This window comes from Triplophysa dalaica, chromosome 17 (genome assembly GCF_015846415.1).
Source record: "Triplophysa dalaica isolate WHDGS20190420 chromosome 17, ASM1584641v1, whole genome shotgun sequence".
NCBI classification, from domain to species: Eukaryota; Metazoa; Chordata; class Actinopteri; order Cypriniformes; family Nemacheilidae; genus Triplophysa; species Triplophysa dalaica.
In genome coordinates this window covers 3,392,389-3,413,520 of record NC_079558.1, presented here as the reverse complement: position 1 = coordinate 3,413,520, position 21,132 = coordinate 3,392,389, and the positions used below count along the sequence as shown (strand labels likewise).

Below are 21,132 nucleotides of genomic sequence, written 5' to 3'. Positions count from 1 at the left end.
TACATGTAGAAGTTCACTGGCTAACCTGTTGAAAAAAACAGCATATGCTGTTTTGGTATGTGTTGATGCTGGTTTGTGCTGGTTTAAGGATCAAAACAGACCTAACCCAGCACATGGTGTTTTTTCCAACAGGTTAGCCAGTGAACTTCTACATGTAACCACAAAAATCTATAGTGTGTGTATGTGATGTCAGAAATCGAGTTGTTTAATGTTATTTTGATCATGCGTTACAAAAGGCTGCCACAAATGATGAATGTGGACTGGAGTTGAGTGGTACAGGGAGGATGTTTATTTGAGGGACTAGACAGTAGTTAGCTTCATGTGCTCTCGGAAATTTGATAATTCCCACTTTAATCCGGTGTTAATAAACGTTTTAATGTTAACAGATACTTGTAATTTAATGCTCCTAAATCATTGGCAGTGTTTTAATGTTACTAAATACTTTTAATTTCAGTAAATCAACATGTTAGCCTACGTCTGTGTTTGTGATGGGAAATATCCTTGTCACTTTCACTTGAGGACAGGAGAGAGAGAGAGCATATGTTCGCAAAGTAGAGGTGTTTGTTTGTTCACTGCATTTGGGTGATGAATGTTATATAAACGGTGGATATAGCGCTGGATTTGGAGATTGTTTGAAACTGATATATGGAGCCGCCCCAGTGCTAAAAGATGCCGGACATGAACCGCATGCAGTGAGTAAAACTGATATCTGTGTTTTTTTGACAATGGGTGCACACATGCTTTAGTTCAGCCTACCCCTCCCCCCTCACGCGCCGTATGTTTTCGGAATTAATCGTACAGTTGTATCTATCTTTTATAAATGTGATCAAACTAAATACTCTTTGAAGATACCAAGTATGCAACACTACTCTATAGGTACTCAAGATTAATATGAGATTGGCAGAAACCGCGTGTGTTACGGCTATCTTTATATGTTTACAAATTTTGGCTATCAAGATCATCTTTACAAATGAACACACACTTGTTACTTCTGAAGCCTAAACAAAAGCTGACAAGCAACTATAACAACGGTCACTCGATATTAACGTCAACACCACATAGCCTCCGACTACTTTTTCAAGCTTTATTAAAACCCTGTTCCCTGGTAAGTAATAACTTAGTGAATGAATCTCCATCCACGTTTTTAAAGATTGGTAACCATGTTGCATGATTTGTGAGATTTACATGCACGATGACAACTAACGTCCCCGCCAAAGAATGTAGTCGCTTTTACAAACTTGTGAGCACCTGCCCCTTTTAAGACAAAACAAAGCTTAAAAGAATGACGAGCAGGGTATTACAGGTGTGTCATAGATTAAGACGTGAAAACATTTTGAGGTTTTGTTAATCACAGACCTTATTTAAAGCGATTTATCAAAAACTCATTAAAAAAACATAGACTTTGAGGCGATGGAACATGAATTGCAAAAATGCAGAAATACATTACCTCTAAGGTACTTTATAGGGGCTTTATGTATGATATTAAAATTAACTAACTACTTTTTTCTAATTAGATACAGTTGCTTTCCCAACACTACGTTTTCTGTTGTCAAGGTACCTAAAGTTTACTTCATGAAATGTTCAGAAAAATTCATACTGTAAATAAGTGGGTGTGGCACTCTACAATATTTCTCTCTGGAATTCCACAAGCAACTGCTATTGCGCCTTAAAATTATACTCAGTAGCTGATTTGGAGGTTTATTGTAGCCAAACCTTCTATTAGAAGGTCCCAGAGGAAGCTGAGCGTCTATTAGATTAATGGAAAGTTTTCCTCTCAGGCAATAATATCCCCTTTTCTCTCTAAACCTGTTTTCACAGGCCAAAATACTTCAGCAGTCCTGGCCACTGCCTCTCTTATTTCAGCAGTTTCGTGTATGTGCGTCAGCTCTCAAAACTACCTCAGCAGAGTTTTTTTTAAAAAGCGAACCTATTTTACAGGAGGAAAATTTAGAATATCTTTTGTCCATCAAGCTATTTTAACCGGCTCTAATAATGCAGGCGCAGGATCTTTTCATGAAAGTCCGCCTCAGCTTGGCCTCCAGTGTCCAACATTTTTTGCTGATATCTGCCTCAAGATCGTCCAAGATGTGCCCTTTACAGCCTTCAAAAACAGCTGAAGGATGGAGTGTGTGTCATACCGTTGGAAATGCCTTTGGTCATATTTCAGAGGAATCTGTCTCCGCTGGCACCATGAAATTATTCCCCGGCCCCTGCGGTGAGTCGCTCGCAGTATGTGTGCGTGTACGTGTGCATTAGTGAGAGAGATTTTTATGACCTCAGGGTGTTTCTCCATTTCAATGAATCTATGTATGTGTCAATGAGGCAATTTTTGTCTCCACGAGGAAAAATGCTAGTTAGAGGCCAACCGCCTTCTTCTACGATCAAACTTGTCATTCCACCTCGGCTGCCTCCTGCCCACTTATGCCCGGAATGTGTTGACCGGAGTCGGGAAGAATGAAGGGGGGAGGGGGGGTATGGTCGTCATGACAAGGGAGGCTGAGAAAGCCACTCTGATGTCTCGCACACGTGCAAAGTGAATTTGCCAGATGTCTTAACTGGTGATTTGTTAGCTCCAGGACAGACATCTGAGCCATTGAAGTTAATGATTTAAGACACGATTTAATAGAAGTGATAATGACATTAATCAAAGAGATGCTTTTGATTCAAGAATTGTGCAATGATGATACCGAAACATCTAACCGCTAAACATTTTTGCGAGGGGGGGCAACGGCTGCAAGGAACTGAAAATGGAACTCAATGCCCCATTGCGTCTGTATTGCTCCTTTTTACCCAGCAGCAAGAACTGAGCGTTAATGTGCTATGACCAATAAACATTGAAGTCGACATGAAATGGCATTCGGAAGTCGTTTTACTGATGTAATGTGACATACTATTGAGTGAAACAAAATAACATTAGGGGGCGGGGCTTGCTTTTTCCTACATGAAATGTTTGGATCGTGGAACGTGGGCGTTGTGTACCAAAATGAAGATAGACCTGACCGTGACCTCAGTCTAAACATCAACCAATGCAATAAAAAAAAAAAATTATGTGAAATTTATGTGTAAGAGGTTTCTAAAGAGTCAAAAAGGAAAATTCACCCTCATGTTATTTTAAACCTGAATGATTTTCTTTTGCGGAACATAAAAGAAGATATTTTGAAGAATGTCGGTAAGCAAACAACATCTGCCCCATTGACTTTCATTATATGGGCACAAAACCGCTCAAAAAAGTGCTTCCGATACAATACAGTTGTTTTTCCTCATTTTACTTATGGGAAGCAGGGATTTGGCAGTGCTCAGCCTGTCATTAATACTTAATAGATCTCTGCTTTTTGTCAGTGACCCTGGTTGGATTAATGTCCAGTCAAGTGCTTACGGAGGCTGTTTTCCCTCTCAGATGGTAATAAATGGAACTGTAGTTTGATTTGAACAGACAGAGATAAGATTTTTCCAGCACAGTAAGTTGAGCATGTCAAACGTTTGGAAAGAATACATTTTAATACTTAAAGGGCACAAGGACTGTTGGCTTCACAAAATGGGTTCCTGAAGTAAACAAAAGTATGAAGGAATATCATTTCTCCCCATAGATATAATTACTTGATGTACACACAAGACATGATGTACACGCGAGATGTGAAAAACACCTTTTCAGAAGCACTTCCTGCTTTAGTTTTCAACACCATACAAATGATGACCAATAGATCATTTAGAACTGAATTAAAGGAACAGTTCACTCAAAAATAAAAATTTAGTTTTCATTTACTCAGCCTCAAGTTGTTCCAAACTTATATACATTTCTTTGCTCCGATGAACACAGAGAAAGATATTTGGAAGAAATCTTGTAACCAAACAGTTCTCATCCACCATTGACGATACTATAGTAGGAAAATGTCTTTGTAAATGTCTTTGTTCTGTTGAACACAAAAGAAGATACAATATTTTGAAATCTAGGAAAGCAAACAGTTGCTAACAGCAAACAAAGAAATTGTAACACATCTCAATAAAATGGAAGGAAGGAGTCGGGAACCGGAAAACATTAAACAAGTTTTAATATAAATAATAACAGCCGGCGGCCCCTCACGGACGACCGCCGGCGAACAAAACATGAACATAAATATAAATACAAACATAACATAAGTTCGGGCCCGGTCCTCTCTCTTCGACGGTCCGGTCGCTCGTTCCTTTTATGCTCCCATCTCCTACGTGATTCGAGCCCGGTGTGCGCACAGCTGGCGCTAATTCACAATTACTCACCGGACTCGAACCACGGTCTCGCCCCGCCTACTCTACTACAGAAATGTATACAGATTTGGAACAACTTGAGAAAGATTAAATGACAGAATTGTTATTTTTGGGTAAACTGTCCCTTTAAGTCTTATTTGTGTTAAAAAATAAAAACTGAGAGCTTTTGTACTCATGTTATAGAATTCCTACAAAATAGTCTATACCAAAATCTTTTTGGTTTAAGACAAAACCTCTTTAAAAAAATCACATTAGTTTCCAAAAAGGTGAAAATCTGAAGAAAAAAAATTGTACACAAAAGAACATAAACTATACTTTTGCCGAGGATTTCAGGATGAGCTATATCCATATCATATTAGTTTCAGCATTTATTTTTTCCCTGCATTTCATGCTGCCAACAGAATGAACAACAGGATGGTGGTGATGAGCTTCACTCCCCTGTGTGTGTCAGTGGAGATGCTGGGAACCTTGTGACCCAGATCATCCCTCCACATAGGCCCGCTGTAACTGAACACCAGCCTCTCTCGCCCCTCCCCTTCCTCTGCCAACTCTCAGCGGACCCAATGATCTGACAAAGACACCTGTGCATCTCTCCTGGCTTCGCTTTTATTCCTCTCTCTCCTCTTGCTCGACCCCCCCACATCTCTTTCATCAAACCTCTCTTTCTCTCCCCTTCATTCACTCTCTCCCATGACAGCCTCGTCAATGCTAAAGGGGATGCGCAGGCCAAAAAAATGAAGAAAGGGTGAATTCAAACGCATGTTGTGCAGGTTGAAGACACGTGGCTTGAAATCTCAGCATCTTTCAGATGTTATACAATAAGCGTTGCTTTCCTTATTAAAAATAATTCAAAGACAAATTTAATGATTTATGCTAGACAGACTTTTGCACTGCGTCTTGTAGCGGATTTTTAAGAGAATTTCATTAAAAAAACTTTTACAATGTGTCTACAGATCTCTGTTATATTTCCTCTGTGTCATACTTTGGGTATTCGGCATCTAGGTGTGTTTAAAGGAACAGCACACCCAAAACTGAAAATCCTTTCATCGCTTACTTACACTCATGTCATTCCAGACCTGTATGACTTACTTTCTTCTGCAAAACACAAAAGACGATATTTTGAAGAATGTTGGTAAACAAACAACATTGGGCCCCATTGACTTCCATTGGATAGACATTCACCCACTGAAACATTCTCAAAATATCTTCTTTTGTGTTTTGCAGTTATACAAGTTTTGAACAACATGAAGGTGAATAAATGATGCAATCATTTTCTATTCTGCGTGAACTATCCCTTTAAATTCAAGAACACGTTCCCATAAGGACTCAGGGTGGTCCTGCTTATGTAGCAGCTGCGAAACAGCTGCCTGATTCCCATCAAAATGTTCAGTAAGAAAGCAACACGAAATTTACTGTGCCGCTAACTCCTCCCCCTCACACACACATGCACATATATGGTGGCGCACGGTTAAGAAAAACAGGTAGAACCCTCTAAGATATCTGCAAGAACGGAAAGAGATGAAGAACATTCCATGTGTTTCCAGAATGATAACACTGTCATTAGATGCACAACTGAATGTGCTCAGATGATCCAGATGATCCCTGATACCGTGTCCCGTGTGGCAAAGCCTGACTGCTCCGTGTGGAGATCTGTGTGGGTGTTGGGCCTTTTGTGTCTGGCTTAGGTGCATAATTATGTCTCCTTCACTGCACCCCTCTGACAGCCTGTATTTTAATGGCACTCAAAAACAGAGGTGCTACTGCCCGAACCGACGATTAAACCTCTGTGAGTGCTTCCGTCTGCATGTGTGTTTATGAGGCCACACAAATATCTCTTCACAGATCCATATATGTATGGTTATAGATAGAAATAGATAGTGACACACTTAAAGAGGTCCATGGCAGTTTTATTCATTTTGCATGCAGGTTATGTGCATGCCGCTGTCAATGTCAAGGTCACGGGTGCGATCCCGGGGAACACACAAATGCACTGTAAGTCACTTTGGATAAAAGCGTCTGTCAAATGCACGACTGTAAATGATGCGGGGAAATATGTTTGCGAGACTACAAAGGAAGGAAAGTAAGAAGATAGTATCATCAGCAGCACTGAGTAGGTTTAAATCTAGCGTGTCCAGAATGGAAATGAATAAACTCAAGTGAGACTATATTTCATCAATGAGATAAAAATTGATGTTGCTCTTTTATTTGTGCAACATAACAGCCACAATCAGGTCCCTCTGAGTTGCTATGGTTACATATGCTGCAGGATGTCATTGCAAAAAAAGCCTCTTGATCTTAGATAAGGGGAGATCGACCACTAATCCAACCCTGGACTATTCCATTTCTGTGTCAACTGAACAGATGCTGAGGAGCACAAACCAAATTTTTAAGACAGGGGGCATCGCACCATTGTTACTGTTAGACGGGCATGTGCTCGCTGATGTTTTAAATTAAAGTGTTAATCCAACAATTTAAATATTATATTTGAATGGATAGTTCACCATAATATTTAAATTCTGTCATCATTTATTCACCCATGCATCATTTAAAACCTGTATTCGACTCTATCTTCTCTGGAACACAAAAGAAGATATTTTGAGAAATGTTGTAGTTTTGTGGCCATACAGTAAAACTGGGGTCCAATGTTGTTTGGTTACCAACATTCTTAAAAATATATTTTTTTATGTTTCTCAGAAATTCCGGTTTGGACTGACGTGCGGATGAGTAAATGATGACAGAATTTTCATTTTTGGTTTAACTGTTCCTTTAAGATCTGTTTTGAAAGGAGATAAGACACATGGGATAGCTGTTGATTTTATTTCTGTTTCTGAAAAAAGACACAGTAAAACAAGAACTCACCCAACAGATTAAATAGTGAACGTGTTTTATTTCGGGAGGAGCTGCAATGGAGAAGATTATTCATGATTAATGATTTTATTGTTGGTCAATTCAAGAATTTTTGTGTTTCTACCCAAAAAAATGGGTTTTAAATTATGCGAGATAATAAGAACTTTGTAATAAAATGAATCAAATAAATTCAAAGTAAAAATATTAGGGCTGTCCAACGATTAATCGTGATTAATCATCTCCAGAATAAAACTTTGCATTTACATTATCTATGTCTGTGTACTGTGCATATTCATTTTGTGTTTATAAACCTACATTTACTGTATAAAATGAAAAAATATTTAGGAAATATTTAGATGTATTTATTTTATTGAAATTATACATAATTACAATATATATAATATAAAATATAATTTTCTTAAATATTTGCATGCATGTGTATGTGTTTATAAAATATAAAATTAATATGCACAGTACACAGACATATATTTTGTAAATACAAACTTTTAATCTATAAAAAGATTATAAAATAACAAATTTAATAAATGTTTAATTTCCATATAAATAAAAACATTTAAATATTTCTTAAATATATGCTATATAAATGGCTGTTTTTGTGTTTATTAATGCAAAATGAATAGGCACAATACATATACACATATTTTGCAAGCACAAACTTTTAATCTGGATGCGATTAATCGCGATTAATCGTTTTACAGCTCTAAAAATAAAAATAAATTTGTGAATTACCTTAAGATTAATAAAACATGCCATCATAATGCATAATACTGTCCCCTTCCCTGACATTTTCCTACACATTAATAATCCACCTCACAGAAGTTTGGTGCTCAAGGATGTCCGTCTGCATCCTACAAAAATAGCCACACTTCAAGGCTACTAGTTAAAATCAGAGAGAAAAGACTCTATTTAGCTTCAAAAAGCAGATTTCAAAAAGGCACAGACTTTCTACTCAGGCTTGTCTAAAGGCCAGATGGAAGGAAAAACCCGTGGACAAGAATACTGGATGTGGGCTTGGTCCTTCACACTAACATGTAGAGGGAGGTATGAAGGCCTGTCTAATTGCCTGTCTCAAAGAGCAGGCTGGCAAAAGATTTATTCAGGCTTATTAAAGCCTGCCCGTTTCACTGAGAGTGCACGTGTCAGCTTGTTTGAGTGTCGCTTGCGGAGTGTGTTGAAGCAGAGGGATTGTGGATAGAAGGGATTCAGCTACGGCAGGAAGTGATGCAAAATCTTGCCATACAATTTCATTAAATTACATTGAGCTTAGATTACGCCTACCCCAACCCTAAACCTAACCTTACAATAATAAAAACATTTTTTTTTACTGTTGTCAGCGTGACACAAATTATGCGGTATTAAAGTGTGCATGCCTAGTCGAGGTATAGTTGTATCCCTTCAAGCCGAAACCAAGCAGGGGGATGTTCGGTTGTGTTCACATTTTAACACGTGTGCTGTTAGCTTTTCAGCTACGGCGCTCGTCAAGCATGACTTCATTACCCCTTTTTAAAGAAATACACCTGGTTTTAAAGAAAAGAGGTTGGGGGGAGTCGAGGACAGTGTGTCATTGTTTATGGCTGCGGTTTACTCATTAATACACAAACATAAAGACAAAATGAGATTCTTTTAATGTGACGGAGCCTGTTTTGCTCATTAAAGATCAAACACAGTCAGTCCAGCTCATTTTGATTTAATTAACTGAAATTGATTCGATTAAGATTAAGGTCTGCTCGTGAAACACTAAAAATGTAAATTCACAGGAGAATGTCTTAACAACGGGCAGACATGCAATCACAGTTTCTGTTTAAAGTTTTTAATGAATACAGACATTTGTGTCAATGCTTATGCTGAATAAAGGGCTTATACATATCAAGGAGAGATAATGCACTGCTTTATCTGGATAAACAAACATTAATGAAATAAACTAGCTTCTCATACGATAGTAACCACACATTTTTATTGAACCATGATAGTTATAGTTCTTATAGTATACTTTGATAATATTAATGGCAGTCAGTCTCCGGTTACTTCACTTTTACTATAATGAAACCATACATTTTCCTATGGTAAGATACTCCATTAGAATAATAAATAAAAGATGTTTTCTGTTACAACAAACACAATAACTGTATAAGACTGCATTATGTCAGTTAGATATTAAAAGACAAACCTTTTCAACCTTTCAATTGAACTAAAACAGAAATTAGGAACTAAAGAAATATTGCAAGGATCGTGAATGTGGACAATAGCGCCACCTTTATACACTTATGTCATGATAAAGTGATTGTCCACCTACATATATAAAGTCTGTCATAAATTGTGCAAGGTCAAGTAGTTTCAAACCTGTATACATTTCTTTGTTTGGTTGTGCATAAAGAAAGATATTTAGAAGACTGTTAGCAACTGAGATTGCTGGGGTAGTTTGTTTTCCTAAATTCTTCAAAATATTTTCTTTTGTGTTTAACAGAATAAAAAACACAATATTTTTCTACTTAAGTAGTCATTGGTGCCCCAGAAATCACAGTTCTTAACATTTTTCCAAATATCTTTCTTTGAGTTCAACAGAACAAACAAATTTATACATGTTTGGAACAACTTAAGGATCAGTAATTTGTGACTGAATTTTCATTTTATAGGTGGACTATCCCTTTAAATGACAAATCACTTGACTTTCTATTGAAATTAGACATCATTTTTTTATTTTAGAGCAGCAGTAAACAGGAAATATATTTCGAAACACAAACTTTTAATCTATAAAAAGAAGATAAATCTCTGTCAAAACCATATGTTGTGAATGTGTGCGTCTGACAGATATTGCACCCTCATGAGCACTGGAACAGTAAATCATCAATTAAATATAAATTTAAAACTCTAAAATATAGAAAAATATGTACATTTTCAGATCATATTCTAACAGTAAAACACCATCTTGATGACTTGTTTTCAGTTTTTTTATTCAGTATGCTTCAGTGATAAGACACACGTTTTGTCATTCATTACAGGAATATTTATGGTGTGATGAAACAAACATTACAATATCTTTTTATAACTATGTAGATTACAGCTGTACAGGCCACAAAGTATAGAACTTTTAAAATGCAGCATTTGAAAAATAATTTGCTGTGTGGAACATTATTTACATTTATCAAAAAATTATTTCATATTTTGTTTATCTGTAGATGGTTTACCATTTTCCTCTTGTATATTCTGATGTTAACGATTGCATTTGAGTACCATCATCACTTTTACACTCTCAAAAAATATGATGCTGTAACAAGAATTTGTCAGTGACGTGAAAATGCAGAAGTAAAGCTATTGAATGGAACGGTGAAGGATCTCACTTCATTTCTACAAATGAGTAACCAAGTCTTCAAAACATCCTGAAAATTCATAATAAAAACATGAGTGACTTATCTCAAGAAATTAAGATATGGAATGTATCAGAGAAAAATCGCCTTTCTTCAAATCCACAAGAGTAAAATGTTAAGTCATAAAGACTTCTCATTTTTATAATTTCTAAGACTAGCAATAGGACCATCTGTAAAATAATTCATTTCAGTATGGAGCTCCGTTGACCATAGTAGTCCTCTAGAGAGAGGCAGAGTGCGATTAAAAATAGTTTGAGGGCTTGCCTTCCCTTTCTAAATTGATTGACAAACTCATGTCCGTTGTTTTAACATTCCCCCGACATGCCCTGTGGTAAAAGCCACCGTCAGAGTACACAGCTCTATTTCCTCTTGGCATTCACACTCTTACAAACCCAATTCATGCCATCCTGAAAAAAACATTTGAGTCAATTATAAGAACGTATAATGAAGAACACAATGGTATTGAATGGTAAATTATGAGATGTTTTGTAAATCACTCTAGTTCATAATGTTTATCTTAATTTACCTGGACTCCTTCGCCTGTGAGGGCAGAACAGGACTGGATCTGCCACACTCTGTCCCTGATAGTGTGTAGATTCAAACCCTCCGCTATCTCAGACGCTGGAGCTGCGGTCAGAAGGTCCTGCTTATTAGCAAAGACCAGGACTGGGACACCACTGAGCTTTTCTTCATCAAGCAACTCCGCCAGCTCCTGTGATTAGATCGAAAACGTATCACACACTTAATGCTCAAAACTACAGGGAAAAAATTGTAGGTAACTGTGCCTCACCTGTCCTGTTTCTTCAAACCTCTTGCGGTCTGCACTATCAATGACATAAATCTGAAATAGAAGTACCTATTTAGTCACTTAGTTTTGTGTTTTGGTATTGTTGAAATGCTGTCAGATAATCTCACCAATACATCCGTGTTTTCAAAGTAATTCCTCCAGTAAGGCCTGATCTTTCTCTGACCACCGATATCCCACACATTTAATTTGAACCCTTGTGACTGGACACTCTTGATATTAAAACCCTAAAGGAAAAGTCGGTAAACGTACTAATGAAAAGCATCTGATAGAGTAAACACATTTGCAAATGTAATCAGCTTTATTTTGAGATGTATAGGCAGTAGTTAGAGTAACTTTATCACCTGTGTTGGAGTAATATGAGTAATGTCTTCAGACGCCAGCTGTTTCAGTAAGGTGGTCTTGCCACCATTGTCGAGCCCCAGGAGCAAGATCCGCACCTCCTGATCAGGAGTGCTTTTCAGTTTCCGTAAAATTGACAGCAAACCCTAACAATCAAATGAAAACTTCCGATTATACAATGTTTTGAATGTATGCCGCACAAAGCAAGAATGACGTCATCAGCACGGGCATCAACAAACAATTTCAAAGGCAGCGATGAACGCTCTAATGATGTTAAAATAAATAAAATAGCTCTTGGTGTCATTTTCCACTTGAAGCCGTATGAAACTATGAATAAAGAGCATTGCATAAGCAATTCTCGAAACGTCGTGACATCTAAACTGTGTAGCGGGCTAATCTCATCCATGACCGAGAACCGCTGCTCGTGTTTAATACCGCTTCATTACAAATCCACAGCTATCCAAAGACATTACGGCAAACATTGATAGATTTTCAAACATAAATGATAGGAGACGCAAATGTTACATTTCAGACAAGATCTTTATCGCGTTTACAGGTAAGAATACTTTCATCATAAGCGCTTTAACTCACCATCTTGTGATTCTGCCTCCCTGAGACGCGCCGAGGGTTACTAAGGGGAAGAGGGGATGACGTAGTACGCAAAACCTACGTAAAGCCAAAGTGTGGTGACGTAGAGCACGAACACAATCGAAGCAGCAAATATAATTTTTATTATTATTTTTGCACTCTTTTCTGATTAACCATATGCTGTTTTTATTATAAATTAAAGGTTTTGCACGTTATTAAAGACATAGTTTATTTCATGACATCTGAACGTGTTTCATTTATTAGGCGGTATGCCCACTTGTGTAATATTCTTTCTGGTTTGTGTTTATTAAATAAATAAAACTAACACATCTGTGTAACAAAACATACATTATAAAGAAAGCGATATTTTATGCACGAGGGGAGGGAGAATCTGCTGGTCAGCGATTGGAAGAGAAAAAACCACGTGCTCGTCTACTGTTTCAAACCCACATCATCACAGTGATACACTTACTTCATTGGTTTTTACTACGGCTACAGCTCATCAAACAGATTGTTGGGTCACTTTGTAAAGGTATTTATTTGTGTGGCACATTAAAATGTTTGTGTTTGTATTGTTTTGTGAGCTCATATCCGGGTTTGGTGATCGTGAACTGATGCAAGCGGCAGGAGAACTTGCGCCAATGTCTTTCTCCTGCTGTAGAATCACATGTTTCTGTTATTGTTATTGTTATAAGTTATTGTTTATTTTTTTATAAATTGGCGCTTAATGTTTCATATGTACTAATACTTTCAAAGGTTCGCGCATATTTTGTGATGCCACATCACTATTGACAACAATTCGGGGGGTCTCTCTTTCCTCAATCTTGCCCTTTCACACTAAACTAGTTAACTAGCTATGCATCATTTGCATGCATTTAGGTTGTGCGATGTTTGTTGTTTATCTTAAGTGTATATTTTACATGCATCTTTTTAGGTCACCTGTAAATCAGGTTGAACCTGTAAGACACTCCTGAATAGATTACAAACTAGTTTGATGATCATTTCAAACCTTTCTTTCTTTTCGTTGTGCTTTTATTTCAATGCCTGGCTTAAACAGTGCCATTACTAGAACTAAGCTAGTATATACACGATCTACAACTTCATTCAATCAAAATCCAGTGTCCTGTATGTTCTTCTCTTTGGACCAGACAGTGAATGTTGTAGTCTATGGTTCAATGAAAACTAAGGTTCTTGAGTTTGTACGAACTGAACTGGTACAGTTAAAACTAGGTCAGACCCAGGTTTCCTAGGTTATCTATATTTTTGTTTGCATATCTGGCCTCACTGTGATATCTGTATGTACCGTTTAGATGTGCACTGCTGTGTTGGATAGAAAGCTCAACTAAACTACAAATATAAAAAAAATGATTCTCTGATTGTGCATTTCTTGTTATTTGACCTCCAGTATGAGTCCTTAAACCATTATTTTTCTGTATTGTTTGTACCCAGGCCCTTTGAAACTAGAGAGACTACCATGGCAGATCTGAAAGGTTTTGATATTGATGCCCCACGCTGGGATCAATCCACATTCATGGGCCGTCTCAAATACTTTTTCAACATCACAGACTTTCGCACTGTTCTGCTGACCGACTCCAGACTCGACGAAGCTAAAGCTTTAGTAGAGAGCTGCAGGTGAATGAAAACAATAAATTCATACACATCATTTTCCTGTAGAGCCAATGTTTAGGTCATGGTTTTTACTCCCTGGGAATCCGGGTCATTGCAAGATACAAAGGCCATTTCATTTTGTGATTGATTAACTTTAACCTTTAACCCTTGTTTTGTGCAGACAACTGCATAAGTGATAGCGATGTGGCGAAGTATAGCAACAAAATTAAATTTTAGGATGAAATGTTCTTTGAATTCCTTTCTTTCCCCTTTTTCCTGTCAAACATTAAGGGGTATCAAGATTCATGGCTGGTAGCGATGCCCCTGCTTAACCACACATTTATTTTGATCTGCCCATGGCAGGCATTATTTTTCACTCGCTTCCTTTCAAAACAAGGTTCATGTGACTCAAATGAAGACGGATTATCATTTGTTCAATGACACTATTTGTTCATCCACATCCAAAGTGAATGTTAAAGCGATCTATCTTTTTCTGTCTCTCTCTCCAGAGCTGGCTCTAGTCCTCCAGGCACAACCGAAGAGCAGCGGTACTATGCAAAGAAGCTGTATGACTCTGCGTTTCACCCTGACACGGGGGACAGGATGAATTTTATAGGAAGAATGTCATTTCAGGTGCCGGGAGGAATGGCCATCACAGGGTTCATGCTGCAGTTTTACAGGTCAGTGGCTGAAGTGATAGCAATCGATTGTTTGAACGTCGATATCTACTAGCTTTGAAACCATCTATAGGCTATTGTATTCCTGAACATTGACACAACCAAAATTCAAGAACTTGCAGTCTTTGCTTTTTAGAAACAAAACCAAACATTATTGACGACTCATCCTGCACTGCAATGCTGTCCAATCAAATGGTCTCTAGCATGTTTCTTACTGCAACCACATATGTTTCAAGTCTGTGGCAAAGTAACGCCTAAAGGGGTGTTTCGGTAGCCCGTTGTCGTACAAAAGGTGTTTTAAAGCGATCACGATCCTCGTTTATACTAGCAAAAGTTATGCGTTTTTATAAGAAAACACCGTAGTATAGACGCCCCCTAAAGTCATTTACTCAACCTCATGTCAATCCAAACCTCTATAACTTTTTTTCTTCTGCAAAACACACAAAACTTTGTAGATCGTTGATAACCGAAGAACACTGGACCACATTAACTTCAATGACACGAAACCACTTTTCTCGAATTATCTTTTTGTGTGCTCCACAGAAGACAGAGTCTGTAGAGGTTCTGAACAGCATGAGGGTAAATGAATGAATGATTTTTATTTGTTTATAGGGAAACTGTCCCTTAGGATTTTTGGTGTATTTAGAAGTTTATACAGGTGATCCAATGCAGATTTATCCATGTCGATTGAGATTGTTTATCACAGTTATTGTTTTGCATGTTGTTGTAGGACAGTTCCCGCAGTAGTGTTCTGGCAGTGGGTGAATCAGTCTTTCAACGCTCTGGTCAACTACACCAATCGCAATGCTGCATCACCCGTCACACAAAAGTAAGTCTTTGCTACCTCATTCTTACCAAAGTTTGAACTTCACTCCCCTGCAAGCAAGATCGGGTCATGGTTTCAATATATGATACCACTTAAAATGTGACAGTCCCGTGATTCTTGGAAATTCATTAACAGATGTCTGGGAAAGAACTCGCAGATAATAACCAGGGAGAGATAAAGGTTTTAAAACAGCTTTGCGAGCATTGTTAACTATTTTGTTTGTGTATGTCCGCCCAGGCAAATTGGAATTGCTTATGTAACAGCCACCAGCACAGCACTGGCCACAGCGGTGGGGCTAAACCTCTACACGAAGGTATAAATTGTACAGCAAATAAATAATTAAAACAGTGTTCTGGATCAATACTACAGTAAATAAACAATATGGAAGCACCAGCATTGTACATCCTTTTCTTTAACCTTCCTCTTCGCAGAAAGCTCCTCCACTGGTGGCTCGCTGGGTCCCGTTCGCTGCCGTGGCCGCTGCTAACTGTGTGAACATTCCAATGATGAGACAACAGTGAGAATTCCTTATATTCAAGTCTTTTTCTTACTTCTTCTAGTAAGTTCACATGTCAAGATTTGCATTTCAGTGCTTTAAGTGTGTTTTCTCATGCTAAGGGAGATTTTGAATGGCATCTCTGTGACAGATGAAGATGGAAATAAACTGGGTCATTCAAGGGTAAGCATATGATCAAAGTGATCACCTCACTGGATATATAACATCATAGGAAAATACACACGTCTGGTGTTCATTTCTCATAAGTTTATAGGCCCGGTCTCACAGACAAAGACTAAGTCAGGACTATGCCTTAGTTAAATTAGGATATTTAAAGAACCAGCCAGTGAAATCTAGCGGCAAGGTTGCGAATTGCAACGGCTGACACAATTATGGCGAATTATGTGCAACGCTGAGATGTATTTAGAGGGAAGTAGCTCATTCTGAGGTGATAAAATCATAACGCTTCATTGTTTAAGCTCTTTATACACCTATGAAGACATAGTTATGTATATTATATTGCAATTCTGTCAATAGATCCCCCTAAAAATGATACACTGGATCTTTAAGTCGTGTTTATAAAAATGTCTCAGAAAACATTACTGGTGTACATCTTCAGACAAAACAACGGCACTGACATGTGACCCTGGATCACAAACCAGACTTAAGTAGCGAGGGAATATTTTTAGTAAAAGACAAAACTACATTGTGTGGGTGAACATTATCAATATATTTATTTTATGCCCAAAATCATTAGGATATTAAGTAAAGATCATGTTCCATTAAGATATTTTGTCAATGTCCTACTTTTATTATATAAAACAACTTCAAAGGCACTTTTCTCAACATTTAGATTTTTTTACACTCTTAGATTCCACAGTTTTATACTGTTGTGTCTCAGCCAGACTGAGACTGGTTTTGTTGTCCAGGGTCACATATGTTTTGATATTTCAGGGATAGTTATTGTCATTTCAGACATTATCAAACATTCATTTTAGTCTGGGACTAGTTTTAAACCTTGTCTTTGAAACTGGGAGATAATCCCCTTACATCTATATTAATAATCTATACATTCCCTAAAAAATATGAAAAAAATGCCTGGAGAAAGTTATATAACAACATGGTTATTTTCAAAGAGAAAATGCATTGCCTTCTCAAGCATCTCAATAATTGAGAAAAAGTAACATGGCTACAGAAAGCTTTGAGTTCGAGGCACACTTTTCTCACCGGTCAGGATACAGTGGATATACTAATGTGCTCTACATCTCTGGTGTTATATAGAAAGCTACGGAGGATGGACATTGACTTGTATATAAATTAATTATATTGACAAATATAACTTCATTCATAAATTACTAAACCGATACATGTGCCAATAAACATGTAAATGAATCAATAAAAGAATGCAAAAAGAAAGAAATATTGAACATAATAGGTATACATATATATTTCTATATTTAATTCCGTTTAAATTAAATTTTCTCACTCCCCAAATGTGACCCTGGACAGCAAAACCAGTCTTATGGGTCAATTTTTCGAAATTGAGATTTTTACATAATCTGAAAGCTTTCTATTGATATATGAGTTGTTAGAATAGGACATGATCTGGTTGAGATACAACCGTTTAAAACTCAGGAATCTGAGAGTGCAGAAAATCTAAATATTGAGAAAATGGCCTTTGAAGTTGTTAATCAGGGACACTGTGGCAGGACATCCACTCACAAAAATAAAGTTTTTATATATTTAAGGTAGGAAATTTACGAAGTATCTTCATGGAACATGATCTTTACTTAATATCCTAATGATTTTTGGCATAAAAGAAAAATCAGTAATTTTGACCCAAAGAGTGTATTTTTGTTTTTACTAAAAATGTTCCCAAGCTACTTAAGTCTGGTTTTGTGATACTGGTTCACAAATGTGCTATAGAGATGAGTGCAAGAAGTTATGGTGTAAGCTACACTGGTTAGAGTGTCAAACTCTTGTCCCTTAGCCGGACTGATAGTTGGTTCGAGTCCCGCTCAATTTAGGTTGTATAGGAGTGGCTGTATTTCGACATTTATTGTTAATATCTTTTTTATATGTTCATTTCTGCATTCATGTGTGTATTTATTAATTTCTTTATTTATACACTTTATTAATTGGATGTCACTTCTCGCCCTCAATAGAAAACTGCTACTTGTAACAAAAATCCACTCGGTTCCTTAAATCCTCTCCTCAAATAAAAGTACCTCCTTATGAATTAATGCAGCCTCTTCATGAACAGAATCATCTATAATATCATATATGACATTTTAGTCACTTAGATGGTCTCCGTGTGATCAAAATGTGTGCAATGAATGAATGAATGTATTAAATTAATTAGTAATAAGGTACCCAACTTGTCGCACATCTGTCGTTTGAACCACATTGGTTCAATAACATAGTTGATGACGTCACATAGTGGTTGGAGTACTGCCGGCTTCTATTTAATCCATTTACATCGATTTAATGTCATATAATGTACACTGCATCTGAGAAGTATTTTTGCTCTCTATTGTTTTATTTCAGGATATTTAACTCACGATAAATTGTAACTCTACCCAGGGATTCCCCAGGGTCCTAGAGCACTTGGGTCCAGGCACATGCACACTTTAGAAAAAAACATTGCTTCTATTTGCTTGACAAACGAAAAGATGTCAAAGTCAAAGTCTTCATGTCATAATATAAGGAACCGGGCTTCAAACCACAGCTCTAGACCTGTAGTTCCAACCACAGGTATTCAGCGTACACCTGAATCGTTGAACTATGCTGAAACGACGGAGCTTGCGACCATAGTTGGCTATCGGTGCTTTTTGGAAACGCACCACAGGCTTAGGTTCACGGAGGAAGTTACTACGGTTACTGACTCGGAGTAAAAGTTATCTCTCTTTTAAAAAGGGGTTTGACTTGCCTCGCTTTCTTGAGTTTGACCTAAAACCCTCATTTCAGGGTTTACATACTCAGTTTTCACTAATCCTCCTTTCTGAAACGGGCCCAAGGTAGGATTAAATAAAAAAGTTTATAATCAGTGATTTTATTTACAAAATGACTAATCTCCAATGTGCGTTCTATCCAGATAGATAGATACAGAAATATGCGTCGGTACGTTTCATTATTAGCACTTTAGAAACACTTTCAGAAAACTGATTTCTCTAGTCTGATAACATTTTCTGTTTGTTATAGAAAGCAGCTGTCAAGGGCATCACACAGGTGGTCGTCTCTCGCGTTACCATGGCAGCACCAGGCATGAGTAAGTGCAGAGATTTGACCGAGCACGGCCAGTGTTATCAGATATCACAGCTAAAAAAACAGACAACAGTCACAGGACAGTGTGGAAAATTCAGCTGTTTTTCTTTTTGTGTTGTTTCAGTTATACTCCCAATTATTATGCAGAGGCTGGAAAAATATCGATTCATGCAGGTGAGTCTCATTGCATTTTGCATTCAAGTAGCTTGCAGTGCAATAGAGAAGAGATGTGATAAACATGGTTATAGGTTCTGGCTTAAGAAAGATCCTCAAAGCATGAGCTGTTGTTCTTAAAACTATTTAATCTGTTACTGTCACTGATTTTATGATATGAAAAACCCATTCAGTATGCACCAGTATCATCGTTTTATAAGAAAATCAAAAAATGTCTTTGCATATTGATAGGGCAACATGTTAGAGGACAAAGGAATGGTAAAAGGGTTCATATGAAAGTTCAGTAAATATAAACGCAGTTGACTGTGGATTAACACGTTGAGCCAAAAACGCTGCAGGGGACTCCAGTTTGAATCCAAGCTCGTGCTTTTTGCCCCAGCTCCTGTAACCCTCTCTCTCATCCGATCATTTCTCTCTTCACTGTCTGGTATAAAACTATAAAAAGGTCAAGAAAAGAGTTTTGGAACATGGGTCTTCAACCCTGATATACAAAATTTGATATATGTAATTTTTTTATCCTTTAAACCTTTTACAGAAAATCACATTTCTTCATGGGCCACTGCAGGTCATGATGGTTGGTGCATTGTAAGCGATCACTTTATTTATTATAAAAATATTGAACATTATTATGCTAGTTTGTGGAGATGGTATTGGAGTAGATTTAAAATTCGAGATGAAAAATGAACATCCTTTTCTCTTCTTATAGTTTGGTATTCATGGTGCCTGCAGCGTGTTCACTGTTTCCTCAGAGATGGTAAAGTTAGCATTCACATGAGCACAATGGTTCACCCAAAACTATTACTGATCCTTAGTCTTTCCAAACATATGACACATATTTGCATTCATCCATGAAGTGGACACTTTTATCCAAAGCGATTTGCCAACAACAAAGCATTAAACATTTTGTTTTATGTTCAGTTACTGATATGCATTTGACTTGCGCTTTTATTCGCAGATGCTTCTCTTTTTATATGTTTCACATTAAAAATCGTATTTAAGATCTCGTATAGCAATAGCCGTGGTTTCCCTGTCATACCAGAGTTATCTGTCATTTGAGAATGTTTGGTAAGGTTTTGATTATGTGGTTCTTGATTTGCAGTTCCATGGCTGTATCCAAGTTGGAACCTGAGCTCAGGGAATCCATCGTCTCTCAGCATGGAGACCGTGTGAGATTTGTTTACTTCAACAAAGGCCTGTGAGCGCCGGCCAATCAGACTGACCCATCCGGACTCAATGCTGGAGTCACTGTCCAATCAGAGGTTCTTGAAGATGTTTTCGCGATAAACGATAAAAAAAAAGCTTGCCAAGGATGTGACTGTTTTGTATCGTTTACACAACGTATTTTTTTTATTTAAACTTTAAATACAAAGTTTTGTTACAGTACCCAGAAAAATGTATATGCTTTAAAGCATAATTTAAAGAGAATTGTATATGGTCCCAAATGCTGCAATTCAGATGCCGTCTATTCCTTGGCTATGAGCTACCCTGAATAATCAGGAACAGATTTTAATACCTAAGAACTATTTCACTTGATGCCAAAAGGGGAGTCTGCATATTTTATTGCAAGCATTTCTCAGGAAGTTTATTTTAAGGGTTTGGTTTATTTAATGCTCTAAAACCCTTCATTGAATTCATTAAATGATTTTTTTGTCAGACTTTTAGGATTTACAGTTTGTACATACTGTTAACGTTTTGAAATGGCATTTACATTATAAATGAATACATTACACTATTAAATGGTTTTAAAGAGCATTTCATGGTTCAAGAGTGCCTTAAAGACTGAAAGCCTCAGTTTGGCTGTCGGATCCATAGTCTGCACTCAATGTGAACTCTGATCTGAGTTATGTACTTGTTTTCATCATTATGACATGTTGAAA

The 21,132-nt window shown here is 37.2% G+C and overlaps 2 protein-coding genes across 2 annotated transcripts; one reads left to right on the top strand and one right to left on the bottom strand.

Moving 5' to 3' along the window:
* Positions 1-10,044: 10,044 nt before the first annotated feature.
* arl3b (ADP ribosylation factor like GTPase 3b) lies at positions 10,045-12,261 on the bottom strand. Its single transcript, XM_056771384.1, has 6 exons — positions 12,214-12,261; positions 11,625-11,768; positions 11,391-11,507; positions 11,266-11,316; positions 11,002-11,187; positions 10,045-10,882 (listed from the first exon to the last, which is right to left on the bottom strand). The coding sequence occupies exons 1-6, from the start codon at positions 12,214-12,216 to the stop codon at positions 10,835-10,837; spliced, it is 549 nt and encodes a 182-aa protein (XP_056627362.1). The 5' UTR covers positions 12,217-12,261; the 3' UTR covers positions 10,045-10,834.
* A 355-nt stretch (positions 12,262-12,616) lies between these two features.
* On the top strand, positions 12,617-20,910 carry sfxn2 (sideroflexin 2). Its single transcript, XM_056772151.1, has 12 exons — positions 12,617-12,742; positions 13,660-13,842; positions 14,328-14,498; positions 15,226-15,324; positions 15,559-15,634; positions 15,753-15,838; positions 15,940-16,000; positions 19,019-19,085; positions 19,206-19,255; positions 19,791-19,840; positions 19,962-20,009; positions 20,355-20,910. Exons 2-12 carry the CDS (start codon positions 13,685-13,687, stop codon positions 20,452-20,454), a joined length of 966 nt encoding a protein of 321 aa, XP_056628129.1. The 5' UTR covers positions 12,617-12,742; positions 13,660-13,684; the 3' UTR covers positions 20,455-20,910.
* Positions 20,911-21,132: the final 222 nt, after the last annotated feature.